Source organism: Oncorhynchus nerka, linkage group LG3 (assembly GCF_034236695.1).
Source record: "Oncorhynchus nerka isolate Pitt River linkage group LG3, Oner_Uvic_2.0, whole genome shotgun sequence".
Taxonomy (NCBI): domain Eukaryota; kingdom Metazoa; phylum Chordata; class Actinopteri; order Salmoniformes; family Salmonidae; genus Oncorhynchus; species Oncorhynchus nerka.
The window spans coordinates 72674729-72689916 of record NC_088398.1 but is presented as its reverse complement, the minus strand read 5'-3'; the positions used below and the strand labels follow the sequence as shown (position 1 = coordinate 72689916).

The 15188-nt window shown below is 46.9% G+C and overlaps 2 protein-coding genes across 4 annotated transcripts in view; one reads left to right on the top strand and one right to left on the bottom strand.

Annotated features, from left to right (window-relative positions):
• st6gal2a (ST6 beta-galactosamide alpha-2,6-sialyltranferase 2a) overlaps positions 1-9857 on the top strand; it is a 92180-nt gene extending 82323 nt beyond the window's left edge. For all 3 annotated transcript variants that reach the window (XM_065015435.1, XM_065015438.1, XM_029654944.2), the window contains one exon: positions 5774-9857. In XM_065015435.1, the coding sequence (XP_064871507.1) occupies positions 5774-6021 (248 nt within the window). In that variant the 3' untranslated portion in view covers positions 6022-9857. The remainder of the gene's footprint in view (positions 1-5773) is intronic.
• The window catches only part of tmtops2b (teleost multiple tissue opsin 2b), a 63310-nt gene continuing 49639 nt past the window's right edge, over positions 1518-15188 (bottom strand). Inside the window, exons 3-4 of the mRNA XM_065015441.1 lie at positions 11605-11838; positions 1518-2752 (exon numbers count right to left, since the gene is read on the bottom strand). Coding sequence (XP_064871513.1) covers positions 2537-2752; positions 11605-11838 — 450 coding nt within the window. The 3' untranslated portion in view covers positions 1518-2536. The remainder of the gene's footprint in view (positions 2753-11604; positions 11839-15188) is intronic.

Here is a 15188-nt window from a genome sequence, read left to right as displayed (position 1 = left end):
TGGACCAGCTAAATCATAGTGTTTGACCAGAGTAAACCTTCTGGACCAGCTAAATCATTATTATCGTATTTGACCAGAGTAGACAGAAGACAGACTGTTGGATGCCATCTAGGAGCTGGTCCTTTATGAGCACTTGATTGATTGGCCTTCCATATTTCTCTTTAACTTAGTTTAATGACACTTGATTGTCTAAATTGAATGGTGTGTGTGTGTGTGTGTGTGTGTGTGTGTGTGGAGTAGATAATGCAGACTCCAGTGGATTTTTAAAAGCCACAGGAAGTTGACGTGTCTTCTGCTGTGACTCCCCTTCTCCCGACCTCTTAAGACAAGTTATTTCTGAATAGATTATGCATGCATTACTGTTAGAGGGCGGTATTTTGTGTTGCGGTGGGATTTGGGTGTTGTTTAGTTATACGGTAGTCGTTTAGTCCCATTTGGGGGGAACGATGTCTCAAAGATTTTATTGTCCCCAGTGATGTGGTGATGTATTGCAGTGTGATATTACATATTGTTTAGGTAATTTGGTCAGTTTGGATTGCTCAGTCGACCAGTGAAACAACAAATCACACAAACACAGAGAGACTGAATTCAGCACTTTCTTTGTAAAGGTTTGCATGAAGGGGGCGGGGGGTGGCACAAGATGTGGAGAATGGGGGCACCCCAAACGTCACACATGAATTCATGAATTGAAAGCCAATTCTCCCCAATCAAAATGCTGGCAGGTCCGGCAAAGTCCCGTTCCCCGTATTTGAAATCCATGTAGTTCACCCACAGTCACCAGATCACCCACAGTCACCAGATCTCCCGCAGCTGCCAGATCACCCACAGCCACCAGTGTAGCAGTCACCAGTATCCTTCTGAGCTGAACTCGTCTATTTCCTGTAGAAAGTAGTCTTTGTTCTCTTGATAAACTTTCAGTCTTTGTAGCCTTTACTGGATATCCCAATATAATATACCTAATATATCCCATAGCTTATTGCACTTTAGTCCGTGGCTGCATCTTATTCCACTTCTTTCCAGAGCCTTATGTGGTCACTACTTTGGGGAATAGGGTGCAATTTGAGGCACAGCCTCAAACGCTCTCATCAGTCTTCACAGTTCGGACAGCACGGAGGCTGGGACTGGGATACGCACTGGATGTGTGTGTGTGTGTTTGAGGCGTGGGGTCGGAGTGTGTGTTCGAGGCGTGGGGTCGGAGTGTGTGTTCGAGGCGTGGGGTCGGAGTGTGTGTTCGAGGCGTGGGGTCGGAGTGTGTGTTCGAGGCGTGGGGTCGGAGTGTGTGTTCGAGGCGTGGGGTCGGAGTGTGTGTTCGAGGCGTGGGTCGGAGTGTGTGTTCGAGGCGTGGGGTCGGAGTGTGTGTTCGAGGCGTGGGGTCGGAGTGTGTGTTCGAGGCGTGGGGTCGGAGTGTGTGTTCGAGGCGTGGGGTCGGAGTGTGTGTTCGAGGCGTGGGGTCGGAGTGTGTGTTCGAGGCGTGGGGTCGGAGTGTGTGTTCGAGACGTGGGGTCGGAGTGTGTGTTCGAGGCGTGGGGTCGGAGTGTGTGTTCGAGGCGTGGGGTCGGAGTGTGTGTTCGAGGCGTGGGGTCGGAGTGTGTGTTCGAGGCGTGGGGTCGGAGTGTGTGTTCGAGGCGTGGGTTCGGAGTGTGTGTTCGAGGCGTGGGGTCGGAGTGTGTGTTCGAGGCGTGGGGTCGGAGTGTGTGTTCGAGGCGTGGGGTCGGAGTGTGTGTGTTTGGGGGGTGAAATGTGACAGAGATACACCTTTTCACTTGGGCAGTGCTGTGTGTTTTGTGGTTTGCCAGTGTGTTGAGCGATGGTATTTACACCAAGACAAGCAGACTGTCAATAGAGCAGAGTGACATCAAATGGTACACACACACACACATTAATTCATACACACACACATACACAGAGTCCATACACACACACTCATAATTCACACACACAATTCATACTCACACACATACAATTCATACACACACACATAATTCACACACATACAGTACAGAATTCATACATACACACACACAATTCATACATACACACACACAATTCATACATACACACACAGAATTGACACACACATAATTCATACACACACATACACAGAATTCATAGCCACACACAGACACAAATTTCATACACACATACACAGAATTCATACACACACAGAATTCATACACACACACATGCACACACATACACAGAGATACACACACTTCCTCTTATGCATGCAGGACACATGCTCACTATATTACACCGTCCGCCCCATCCACTCACATAAACTTACTTTCTCTTGCACACACATGGACAATTTCTCTCCCACATCCACACACATGCACAGGTAAACACAGCGATCAGTAAACAAATCGAAGTGGCTGGGCACGAGCGGAGGAGAGACCCCCGAGGGTATTTATGCATGGGGCTTGAAGCGTTCACGTTGTGATGGTCTAATGGTTTGCACACCGCTCAGCTAGCTATCATCATCATCATCCAACGGTCATCATTCACTCCTCCCCGTTGGTCATCCCGGCGTGCCTGCTCAGGAAGTGACCTCGGGAGGGTTGTTGCGCTCAGTGGCCGGGGTGCTGCAGCCATGGTTGTGGATACCAGTGGAGACCCGGGCGGTGCACGCCACCGTGTTGCTGTAGACACGCCGGTTGAGCTGGATGACGGTGGTCTTGGAGGGCATGGAGGAGAGGCCGTTCTCTGTGGAGCGCCGTTCACACCGGAACAGGATCAGGAAACACCTGTAGAACTGAGGAAGGGAGGAGATATTAGTGGGGAGGGAGAGATTTGAGGGGGGAACAGGTAGGGCAGATATGGCAGAAGGGGGTGAGGTGAGCAGGACAGAAGGAAGAGGTGGAGGGGAAGGCTGTTGCTACAGCAATGAGAAGCAAAAAACATCATAATCCATCTTCTCTTTTTGCTCATTTTGGTTGCATGAACCAACCAGGACTCGTACATGGAGATCCTTTATCATTGTCTATGTGCTCCATGTTTCTATTGTTCCATGTTACCATGGCAGCTGATGGTTCTATGACCTGTATCATGCAATTTCTCTGGGTTGTATGAACAGAGTTCTGATATGATGTCACTTCTATTCTTGGCAAATAACACTTCATTTGCACTTTGATTATTTGGTGACCTTTTGTGTCTATTGCAACAACACACACTAGCAAGAGAGGTCGTGGAACAGTCACCCGCAGAGTGAGTTGGTGTAACCTTTGTTCCGACTCCCTCGAGAGGTTGGACAAATGTATCCGTTCCCTGAGTTTGACCTGTCACATTTCTCTCCGATGTCTCAAAGCTAAACAGGAAATGAGGTAGGCGGAGAGGAAAAGCCCCTCTACAGACCTCACTGCATCAGCAGTATAGCATCAAAGACAGTACAGTGTGAAGATAGGCAGAAACTGCTTCTCCAACAGAATTCCCAGATCACACTTGTAGGCGACGTCATGGCGACTTTAGCTAGTTAAGCTCATGCACAGAAACACCTCATTGGGTCCAACGGTTGTGTGGCGCCGAACTCGAATGTGCAGGCTATCAAATCAAAGTCACTCCTTCGCTATTACTTTGGTTTTGATGATAATTAAAATGTCAGATTACTACAAATCTTGTGAAAGTGACAATGACAGTTTCGCCTACTTAAAACATTGTCTGGAATCTTTGCATTTAGATTTAGAGAAAATTATCAACTAAGGAGTGTGAAAACGGGGATGGATTTGGGGGTATCCAGACTCTAGTCTCTGTGTATATATATATACACATACACTCTCGGTCAAAAGTTTTAGAAAACCCCTTGAATAAGTAGGTGTTCTTTTATTTTTACTACATTGTAGAATAATAGTGAAGACATCAAAACTACGAAATAACACATATGGAATCATGTAGTAAACAAAAAAGTGTTAAACAAATCCAAATTGATTTGAGATTCCTCAAAGTAGCCACTCTTTGCCTCTTTGCCAAAAGAGTGTTAAAACAAATCAAAATAGATGTTATATTTGAGATTCTTCAAATATCCACCCTTTGCCTTGATGACAGCTTTGCACAATCTTGGCATTCTCTCAACCAGCTTCATGAGGTAGTCACCTGGAATGCATTTCAATTAACCTTGTTAAAAGTGGAATTCCTTTCCTTCTTAATGCGTTTGAGCTAATCAGTTGGCTCAGTGATTAGTGGTATACAGAAGATAGCCCTATTTGGTAAAAGACCAAGTCCATATTATGGCAAGAACAGCTCAAATAAGCAAAGAAAACAAGAGTCCATCATTACTTTAAGACATGAAGGTCAATCAATACGGAAAATGTCAAGAACTTTGGGTTTTTTCTTCAAGTGCCGTCGACCCAGAGTTACTGCTGCTGCAATGTAGAAAATAGTAAAACAATAAAGAAACCCCCTTGAATGAGTAGCTGTGTCCAAACTTTTTACTTAATTCCTATATTTTCTAATCTACAATGTTTGTTTGGTTACAGTCATTTCTGTTAATGCATTCAATATATTATTATTCCAGTATTTTACTGTTCTCGTTGTCCGAGGGGACACATTGTTTTTCAGAGTGCACAACCTATGCTACACTTGTGAGAAACAAGTTTTGGTTTATTTCATTCCATTTACAAGCTTTGTCAATTTAGTCATTGTCTTTTGTTTGAAGCGCTTCTGTCGAGTCAGGACACGCCCCAGATTACGCATAGAAGTAAACCTATAGTGTCCATTTGAGGATCTGATGATGTTTCTGATTGGCTTAACGCACCACCACTAATGAGCTGTGGAGCTTCTCAAAGTCTGTTTTTACATCCATTGAGAATTACAACAGTTCCTTAATGTATTTGAAACATCCTTCCAGCCCTCTCCCTTTCAGTAACCACTCAGCATGAAAGAGAATAATGTCATGCTCTGATCCAGTGGAAACATCATAAAACAGGCCCCTGATGACCTCTTATCCCTTGCGCAAATAGCCTACAGCTGTGTCTGTAACGAGCTCACTGGCTCAGGAAACTCTGAGGGCCCAGACTATAAGTTAGCTAGCACCAGCTTTAGGCCAGACCCAAGTTAATAGTTGATACAATGTTCGTTGTGACAGGCCATGTGTAGCCAATGTGATTTTAGAGGATATTTATTTTTATCAGGATATTTTCTATCTGCAGTCTGCAATGTTTTTATTTGTTGGCTTTATTGGCTATTTATACATAGTTGGCAATGGCAATACGTAACTTTTTAGGTTTGTATCATTTTCATTCATTTTCATGACAATGAATTTGAGATACGAAGACATTATAAATTAAATGAAACTGTTCCATGAAAATGTGCCACAACTGGCACGCAGGAAGGTAGAAATGGTAAGATAAATTGGCATTCCAGGTGAGAAAGGTTGCTGACTCCTCATGCAGCCTATAACCGACAACTTCAGGAGAGTGAAGGCAGAATCTGTGAAAGCCAATAGGAGCGGGAGGAGGATAGTCTGGTTAGGTTTTTTTCTTCTGCTTATCTTGATCTTTGGCTCCCTCTTGAGTCATTTGTCTTATTTCATCTAACAGTGCGCTTAAAGCATCAAACAAGCTCAATACATATATAGTTGATTTTAGTAATGTCTATGTATGTAAAAATGCACATTTTAAAATTCCTACCAATCGATTCGTCTAAAGAACAGATGACTTTCAGTCGATCAAAAAAAAATGTTGGGGAAAGCTTAATGGATTGTGTGTTTTGTGGAAAATGTAACTGTGTGTATGCTAGAATATCTAACCCCTCATGCTCTGCCCTGTCGTTGTAATTACAGGCATCCTCCTGATGATGGCGCTGTGCGACGAGGTCCATGTGTACGAGTACATCCCCTCGCTGCGGCAGACAGACCTGTGCCATTACCACGAGCGCTACTACGACGCTGCATGCACCCTGGGGGCGTACCACCCGCTGCTCTATGAGAAGAGTCTGGTGCAGCGCATCAACACAGGCCCTGTGAGAGACCTGAAGAGGAAGGGCCGTGTCACCCTCCCCGGCTTCAACACCGTCAACTGTGAACTCTGAACTAGGAAGCCACACATGGAACCACCATGACTCCACGCGTCTAAGGGAAAACGGTGCAATAAGAACCCTCTGGACTCTGACCTTAGGGGGAATCCAGAGGCAACCATGTAGAACCACGTATAACAGTGGAGAACCTAAGCCATAGCCCCTCTGTGTGGGATGGGATCAAACTGAAGGGTACAGCTCTAGTCTAACTACATAAATCAGGATTTATCAACAGAACCCACATCGGTCAAAACCTTGCCTTCCTTAGAGGCAGGGTTGGGTAGGTTACTTTCTAAATGTAATCAACTACAGTTACTAATTACCTGTCCAAAATTGTAATCGGTAATGTCATTTTTGGATTACCCAAACTCCGTAACGTAATCTGATTACGCTCAGTTACTTTTGGATTACGTAGAAGAAGACAAAAAGATCCATCAAATGCATTTGGTGTGTCATCATAGTGGTCTTTGATTGGTGGTCATCATTTGGTGTGCCATCATAGTGGTCTCTGACTTGTGGTCAGACTCGCTCAGGTGGAACAAACTTAACCTTGCCCCTTTTTTTCAATGCTTAATTGAATGTCACTGAGAAAACAGAAAGGTGTCATAATGTATTTTTTCGCAAACATTCTAAATTAAAAAGTAATCCAAAAAGTATTGAGCTAGTTTTTCAAAAGTATCTGTAATCTGATGATAATATTTTTGCTGGTAACGTAACTGATTACAGTTACCAGTTGTTGTAATCAGATTACATTCAATCAGCTACTTTTCAACCCTCTTCAGAGGGTTAACAAGCCCAAGACATGCCCAATATGACCACCTCTATCTCTGCCATTGCTGAGCCGGAAGAGAGAAGAGCTGTCTAGGGTAGCAATAGAAACGTGTTTTTAGATAGAGAAACGTTTTTGATATATTTGGATGTTTTTTGCTGTTGTGAAGCATTGTTTCTCCAGAGCTCTGGTTGCTCTTCTTTCTTAAAAGGACAGTCCACAGTTTTTTTAATGGTGGGTGTTTGTGTTTTTTAATGGTGGGTTATGGCTCTCATGGGGCGGTAAATTAATGTTTAAGACAATGAGCAGTGGTCCGCACTGAATGTCTCACACACGTCCATATCGAACACACACTTTTGAAAAGGTACAAACTCTGCGTCCACCAGCCACACTCCCGACAACATGTAACACACCTGAAGTTGTATTGGAAATGTACCTTAAAACAATACATACACAACACACACCTGTACACTGTACATACAGGCACACTGGAACTACACCAAACCCTCTTCGCCTTCTAAGTATTATCTAACCAAGATGGAGGTACATTGTTTTTGATCTACAACTGTCACATGTTGCTGTATTTGACATTCCTTAAATGTTATTTTCTATTCTTATTTGTTGTTGTCAATGATTTTGAGTGTTTGCTGCTACTGCGCTTTATGTTACTCTCCTGTCCAATCCCCAAGCTTGACTACACCGGACCAGTTGCCAATAAACAGATTGTCACACTCCCCACTTAGCACTTTAAGACTGGCTAATGACAGGCTGCCACTTCAAAGGCATGGCTGGTGGGTAGTTGGGTACCAAACCCTGGAAAAAACATTGGTTGCCCATTCTTAGGTTTAATCCAGTACACCAAATGATGAGAGGCTAGTGGAAAGGAGCTAGGTGGTAAGAGAAAGGACTCACAAAACGTTCTCAAAACAGCTATAACCCTGTGCCTAGTGGCCAAAAGAACACTGGGTTGCCTTTCAAAACACCCTCAGACTGATTCTTCACATATGCCATCCATTTAACTGCAGTGTCATTGTTTAACTTTTTGTTGCTTATTTCATTGTTTAATAGCTGAGATTTAAAGAAGCCTGCTAATCCGCCCATTGCTCAAACCGTCCTGTGTTCTATTAGTGGCGAGTAGGAGAGATCTCTAGTCAAATTCCCATACTGTCCAGTGTCCACCCCATGCCAAAAGGCAATCTGACGTCTCTTTAAAAGCAGCTGTAGCTACTGCGCTGATTGACCTGCCACTTTGAATGTAATCAAACCTCTCCTTAGGGCACTTCTCTCTACGAGCACTACCCTGACTGTGTGCCATTTGATGGAGTCAAGAGAATGAGGGTTTCAGTCTGCAGGGTTCAGTAGCTAGCCTGCCTCCCAGGCATACAGCAGAGCGTAGTCTAGTTCTACCTTGAGACTATCGTTCATTATGTCTTTACCGTCGTCATTTTGACTCAATACTCCAATATTGGTCTGAAATGACTATTTTGCCTGAGCTTGCAGCAGCCTGCCCTGGTGCGCTGCCGGAGGACATTTCTTATATGGCAGGGATTTCAAGCAGTAATATCTCCAGACTCACTTTGTGTTTTAATGGCTTTGTTATTTACCCTGACTCTGTGCCAGACTTGCCTACAGTATATTTCAGCTAGCTATTGTGTGTGTGTGTGTGGAAAGGAAAGGAGATGGGGGATTTCTCAGAGACCTAGTCTAATAGTTTGTTTTGTAGGATCAATATCTGGCCATGCTGGAATGGACAATGGAGGCTCAGTTGTTTCCAACCACAAATCCGCTTACAACTACTAAGCCTCACCTTTATCCCCAGCTGACCCAATGAAAACAAACAGATCATGTACTTGTCCATCTAACCTATTTGTCACTGTAGTTCTCTCTGTAGTGGCCAGCTAGTGACCATTCCCTGGCCAGGGAAAACATGTAAGGGGTTGATATTGGCAGTCAGTGACAGAATGCAGATAAGAGATGTGTGTTATTCTGTAATGTGTTGCTATGCTCCAGGAACCATGTTTAACCAGGGTTGCATAAAGGAATTGATTCAGTTCTACACATGGCAAACTAACGCTGCTTGGGATAAACCGAGGCAACTGTTGTTGTATTCAGGTGATAGAAGAGAGACCGAACAGGAATACCATTTAGAGTTAGAGCTGTTTTAAATCTGTGATGTGAAGGCTGTGTCGGTATGAGGGGAACTCTGATGGCTCTGCAATTTTTTGAATTTCTTGTAGTATTGTATGTTCTTATTACATTGAATGTTGTACATTTTTTATAAATTGTGTTCATGCAGGGCTCCTTTGGACAGAGTCCTTTGTATTCAATGGAACTCCCTGTAGAAATAAAGGTTAAATAAAAATAAATAAAGCATTGGCAGTAGTTTGGGGAGCTAACGCAAGTTCAGGTCTCAGGCAAGGTTACTCAGCACGCAAGCGTGGTTCCGAATAACTGTTACACTGGCACCCCAGGCAAGCAAAATATCACACCTGATGGAAAGAAAATATTGGCTTTGAGGAGCCAGACGCACCACTGTGTCATATGATCGCCTAGGGCCAACTTCTCACTGAGATCTGAGGGAAACAAGGCTGTTGTGAAGCTGTCTGGAAGAGTCTCTTACACACAGTATATCAGAAGTATCATCTCTGATTCATCTCCATGCGTTGTTTATTATTGATGTTTAACTAGGGTTACAAGGGGAGGGTGCATTACTGGAATCTTTTGAAGTTTTCCAGTAAAATACCAGAATTTGGTATCTTAAAAAGATTTTATGTACTCTTTCACAAGATATCTAGTGGCCCATTTGGGTACTTCAGAAAATCATGGGTGTCTGTAATTATCTCTGGCCCTCTGTGTGGCCTTATCACACATAAGATATTTCTCAAAATGATGACAGCCGTAAAACATGATCCTAATGATAAACCATGGACTTGGTGAATACCACTGGTGTTTTAATATGAGGCTTTCAGCATGAAGTTTCCTTTTTATTTTTTTACACGTATTTCTTCATGTTTTGGTGTCAAACTGGTGGCATTTGTGTAAAAAGTCAATAAATGGAAGAGTTGCAGTTAATTGAAGATAATTCCCTTGTTGCTTAGAGGCTTTTTTTCATTAATTGGGCTATTTTCTCTTGAACCATCTGGTCTATCTACTAGAACCTCATGGATGATATAGACACAGGTATAATAAATGAATGCTATATATGAATACATTTTTACATGGTATAAACTACCAAAGTTACGATTGCCATATTTTCTGTTAATTACCAAAATGACTAAAGAAGTTTGGTAAATTTACCGGTAGCATTGTAACCCTAACTAATTGTAACTGTTACACTTGTGATTGTGACACAGTGATGGTGCAAAAAAAATATGAAATTCATTTGTAATAACTTTGTTTATATTCCAATGGACAGAGCATGCAAGTCTAACCGGAGCAGGGCTATGAGGTTTAAATTGTCCATGTATACTGTACTTTACTGTTCTGTCATTGACTGTACTTAACTGTAATTTAGTCTTTAGAGCTCCAAGTAAAAAAAAAAAGAACATGCTGGAAAAATGTCCAATATTTCTACTGGCGCTGTGTATATTGTGTGCGTAGGGAAATTCCATGCAGCTGGAAATGAGAGCAGCTATTATTAGCATCTTCATATGTTCTATAGAAGCACTCCTTGATCAAATGCAATGCCTTTGGTAGTGGAATCTTGATACTGTTCCCAATGATTTATTTATTTAACGTTTACTTGCTGATGCAGGTAGGTGGTTGGGTGGAAGGGGGCTATGTTTGTCTTCTAGCAGGTGTTTAGGGGCATGCCAGACATCTCTGTGTGGACTGGCATGCCAGACATCTCTGTGTGGACTGGCATGCCAGACATCTCTGTGTGGACTGGCGTGCCAGACATCTCTGTGTGGACTGGCGTGCCAGACATCTCTGTGTGGACTGGCGTGCCAGACATCTCTGTGTGGACTGGCGTGCCAGATATCTCTGTGTGGACTGGCGTGCCAGATATCTCTGTGTGGACTGGCGTGCCAGACATCTCTGTGTGGACTGGCGTGCCAGACATCTCTGTGTGGACTGGCGTGCCAGACATCTCTGTGTGGACTGGCATGCCAGACAACAAAGAGAAAGAGGTTGTTTTGGAGGTCACTGCTTAACTTGATTCCTCCTCCACAGTATGTTTTTTGATATCTCTCTCACTCGCATCCTTTTCTGTAGGGTGGAGATTCACAGCGCCACAACACTGCCTTTAAAATGGAAACATTTCACGGTTTTTAAGTTGGGCGACTTGTAAGTTGTCCTCTGAGATTTCCAAGAGGGCTTTGAGCAAAGGCTGAGAGGAGAGAGGGACTCTCTGTGTGGGATTCATCATGACCAAAGTGTTATTGAAAAGCACATTTCATTTTCAGCCTTGGGATAAAAAATGTTATGACTAAAACGTTCCTTTTGATTTGTCATTACAGGTTTTTTACACATAGGTATTTAAGTTGACTGTTGGTATAAAATTAAATTGTTGTTAATTCATTGTTATTTTTTACCATGTAAATAAAGACATTTGACATGTACAAAGGATGAGTCTGGAGTTCTAAAGACGTAGGCCAGGATTCAATCCTTGGAGTGCTGTCACAACACAGCGTTTGAGCCGGCATCTCAGTGTTTAGCGTAAATGCATTCAGGAACCTTGCCTTTAAAAGACACATTCTCAACAATGCGAGATCGGATTGAATCTCGGCCTTAGATTACCGACAAAACACACACACACACACATTACCAAGCACCATCCAATACACACTACAACCCCCCCCTCCACAAACACTCCCCTGCTGCCTCACCTGTTTGTTCATGAGGATGTAGATGATGGGGTTGATGACGGTGCTACTCTTGGCCAGGAGGGAGGGTACCACGGCGGCCACGGGGGTGATGATGCCGGGCCGGCCGAATGTGGCCATCATGGCCACCACGCCATAGGGCATCCAGCACAGTATATAACACACCACTGTGGTCAGCACCATAAACAGGATGTGGTGCTCTCTCCGCCGTGCCGCAGTCTTACGGATCTTACCCACCTAGAGACAAGAGAGATGAAAGGACAGTGTGAGTGAGGAGAGAAGGAGAGAGTGAGTGAGGAGGGGAGAGAGGGAGATAAACGGAAAAGAGGAGAGAGGAGTGGAGAGGAGAAGAGGAGAGGGAAGAGGAGAGAGGAGTGGAGAAGAGGGGGAAGAGGAGAGAGGAGAGGAGAATATGAGAGAGGAGGGGGAAGAGGAGAGGAGGGGGAAGAGGAGAGAGGAGGGGAAGAGGAGAGGGAAGAGGAGAGGGGAGAGGAGAAGAGGAGGGGAAGAGGAGAAGAGAGAGAGAGGAGGGAGAAGAGGAGAGGAGAAGAGGAGGGGAGAGAGGAGAGGAGAAGAGGAGGGGGAAGAGGAAGAGGAGAAGAGGAGGGGGAGAGGAGGAGAGGAGAAGAGGAAGAGGAGGGAAGAGGAGGGAGAGAGGAGAAGAGGAGGGGGAAGAGGAGAGAGGAGAAGAGGAGGGGGAAGAGGAGGGAGAAGAGGAGGGGGAGAGGAGAGAGAGAGGAGAAGGGGGAGAGGGAGAGGAGATGAGGAGGGGGAAGAGAAGAGGAGGAGAGAGGAGAGGAGAGAGGAGGGGGGAAGAGAGGGAGAGGAGAGGGAGAGAAGAGAGGAGAGGAGAAGAGGAGGGGAAGAGGAGAGAGGAGAGGAGAAGAGGAGGGGGAAGAGGAGAGAGGGAGAGAGGAGAGGAGAGAGGAGAGAGGAGAGAGGGGAAGAGAGAGAGGAGGGAGAGGAGAGGGAGAGAGAAGAGGAGGGGGAAGAGAGAGAGGAGGGGAGAAGAGGAGGGGGAAGAGGAGAGAGGAGAGAGGAGAAGAGGAGGGAAGAGGAGGGGGAGAGGAGAGAGAGAGGGGGGAAGAGGAGGGAGAGAGGAGAAGAGAGGGAAGAGGAGAGAGGAGGGGGAAGAGGAGAGAGGAGAGGAGAAGAGGAGGGGGAGAGGAGAAGAGGAGGGGGGAAGAGGAGAGAGAGAGGAGGAGGAAGGGAAGAGGAGAAGAGGAGGGGAGAGAAGAGGAGGGGGAAGAGGAGAGAGAGAGAGAGGGGGAAGAGGAGAAGAGGAGGAGGAAGAGGAAGAGGAGGAGGAGAAGAGGAGGGAAGAGAAGAGGGAGAAGAGGAGGGGGAGAGAGAGAGAGGAGAAGAGGAGAGAGGAGAGGAGAAGAGAAGAGAGGGGGAAGAGGAGAGAGGAGAGGAGAAGAGGAGGGGGAGAGGAGGAGAGGAGAGAGGAGGGAGAGAAGAGGAGAGGAGAAGAGGAGGGGGAGAAGAGGAGAGGAGAAGAGGAGGGGGAAGAGGAGAGAAGAGGAGGGGGAAGAGGAGAGAGGAGAGGAGAAGAGGAGGGGGAGGGAGAGGAGAGGAGAAGAGGAGGGGAAGAGAGAGAGAGGAGAGGAGAAGAGGGGGAGAGGAGAGAGAGAGGGAGAAGAGGGGGAAGAGGAGAGGGAGAGGAGGAGAAGAGAGAGGGGGAAGAGGAGAGAGGAGGAGAAGAGGAGAGAGAGAGAGAGGAGAAGAGGAGGGGGAGAGGAGAAGAGGAGGGGAAGAGGAGAGAGAGAGGAGAAGAGGAGGGGAAGAGAGGAGAGAGGAGAAGAGGAGAGAGAGGAGAAGGGGAGAGGAGAGAGGAGGAGAAGAGGAGGAGGGAAGAGGAGGGAGAAGAGGAGAGAGAAGGAGAAGAGGGAAGGGAAGAGGAGAGAGGAGAGGGAGAAGAGGAGGGGGAGGAGGAGAGAGGAGAGGAGAAGAGGAGGGGGGGGAGAGAGAGGAGAAGAGAGGGGGAGAAGAAGGAGAGAGGAGAGAGAGAAGAGGAGAGAGAGAGAGGAGAAGAGGAGGGGGAAGAGGAGAGAGAGAGGAGAAGAGAAGAGGGAAGAGGAGAAGAGGAGAGGAGAGAGAGAGGAGAGGAGAGAGAGAGGAGAAGAGGAGAGGGAAGAGAGGAGAGAAGAGGGGGAGAGAGAAGAGGGGAAGAGGAGAGGAGAAGAGGAGAAGAGGAGGGGGAAGAGGAGAGAGGAGGGAAGAAGAGGAGAGGGAGAGGAGGGGGAGAGGAGAGGAGAGGAGAAGAGGGAGAGAGGAGAAGAGGAGGGGGAAGAGGAGAGAGGAGAGGAGAAGAGGAGGGAGAGAGGAGAGGAGAAGAGGAGGGGGAAGAGGAGAGAGGAGAAGGGAAGGGAGAGAGGAGAGAGAAGAGGAGAAGAGGAGGGGGAGAAGAGAGAGAGGGAGAGGAGAAGAGGAGGGGAAGAGGAGAGAGGGAGAGGAGGGGGAAGAGAGAGGAGAGGAGAAGAGGAGGGGGAAGAGGAGAGAGGAGAGGAGAAGAGGGGGGAAGAGGAGAGAGGAGGAGAAGAGGAGGGGAAGAGGAGAGAGGAGAGAAGAGGGGGGAGGAGAGAGAGAGGAGAGGAGGGGGAGAGAGAGGAGAAGAGAGGGGGAAGAGAGAGAGAGGAGGAGAGGAGAGAGAGGAGGGAGAAGAGAGGGGAAGAGAGAGAGGAGAGGGGAGAAGAGGAGGGGAAGAGGAGAAGAGAAGAGGGGGAAGAGGAGAGGAGGGAGAAGAGGAGAAGAGGAGGGGGAAGAGGAGAGAGGAGAGGAGAAGAGGAGGGGGAGAGGAGAGAGAGGGGAGAGAGAGAGGAGGGGGAAGAGGAGGAGGGGAGAGAGAGAGGAGAAGAGGAGAGGAGGAGAGGAGAAGAGGAGGGGGAAGAGGAGAGAGAGAGGGAAGAGGAGAAGAGGAGAGGAGAAGAGAGAGGGGAAGAGAGGGGGAAGAGGAGAGAGGGAGAGGAGAAGAGGAGGGGGAGAGAGGAGGAGGGAAGAGGGGGAAGAGGAGAGAGGAGGGGGAGAGAGAGAGGAGAGGAGAGGATGAGAGAGAGAGGAGGGAAGAGGAGAAGAGGAGGGGAAGAGGAGAGAGGAGAGGAGAGGAGAAGGAAGAGGGGAAGAGGAGGGGAAGAGGAGAGAGGAGGGGAAGAGGAGAGAGGAGAGGAGAAGAGGAGGGGGAAGAGGAGGAAGAGGAGAAGGAGAGAGGAGAGGAGAAAGGAGGAGGGAGAAGAGGAGAAGAGGGGAAGAGGAGAGAGGAGGGAAGAGAGGGGGAAGAGGAGAGAGAGAGAAGAGGAGGGGAAGAGGAGAGAGGAGGGGGAGAGGGGAAGAGGAGAGAGGAGAGGAGAGAGAGAAGAGGAGGGGGAAGAGGAGAGAGAGAAGAGGAGAGAAGAGAGGAGAAGAGGAGGGGGAAGAGGAGGGAGAGAGGAGAGAGGAGGGGGAAGAGAGAGAGGAGGAGAAGAGGAGGAGAAGAGGAGGGGGAAGAGGAGAGAGGAGAGGAGAAGAGAGAGGGAGGAGAAGAAGAGGGGGAAGAGGAGAGAGGAGAGGAGAGAGGGGAGAGGGAGAAGAGGAGAGAGGGGGAAGAGGGA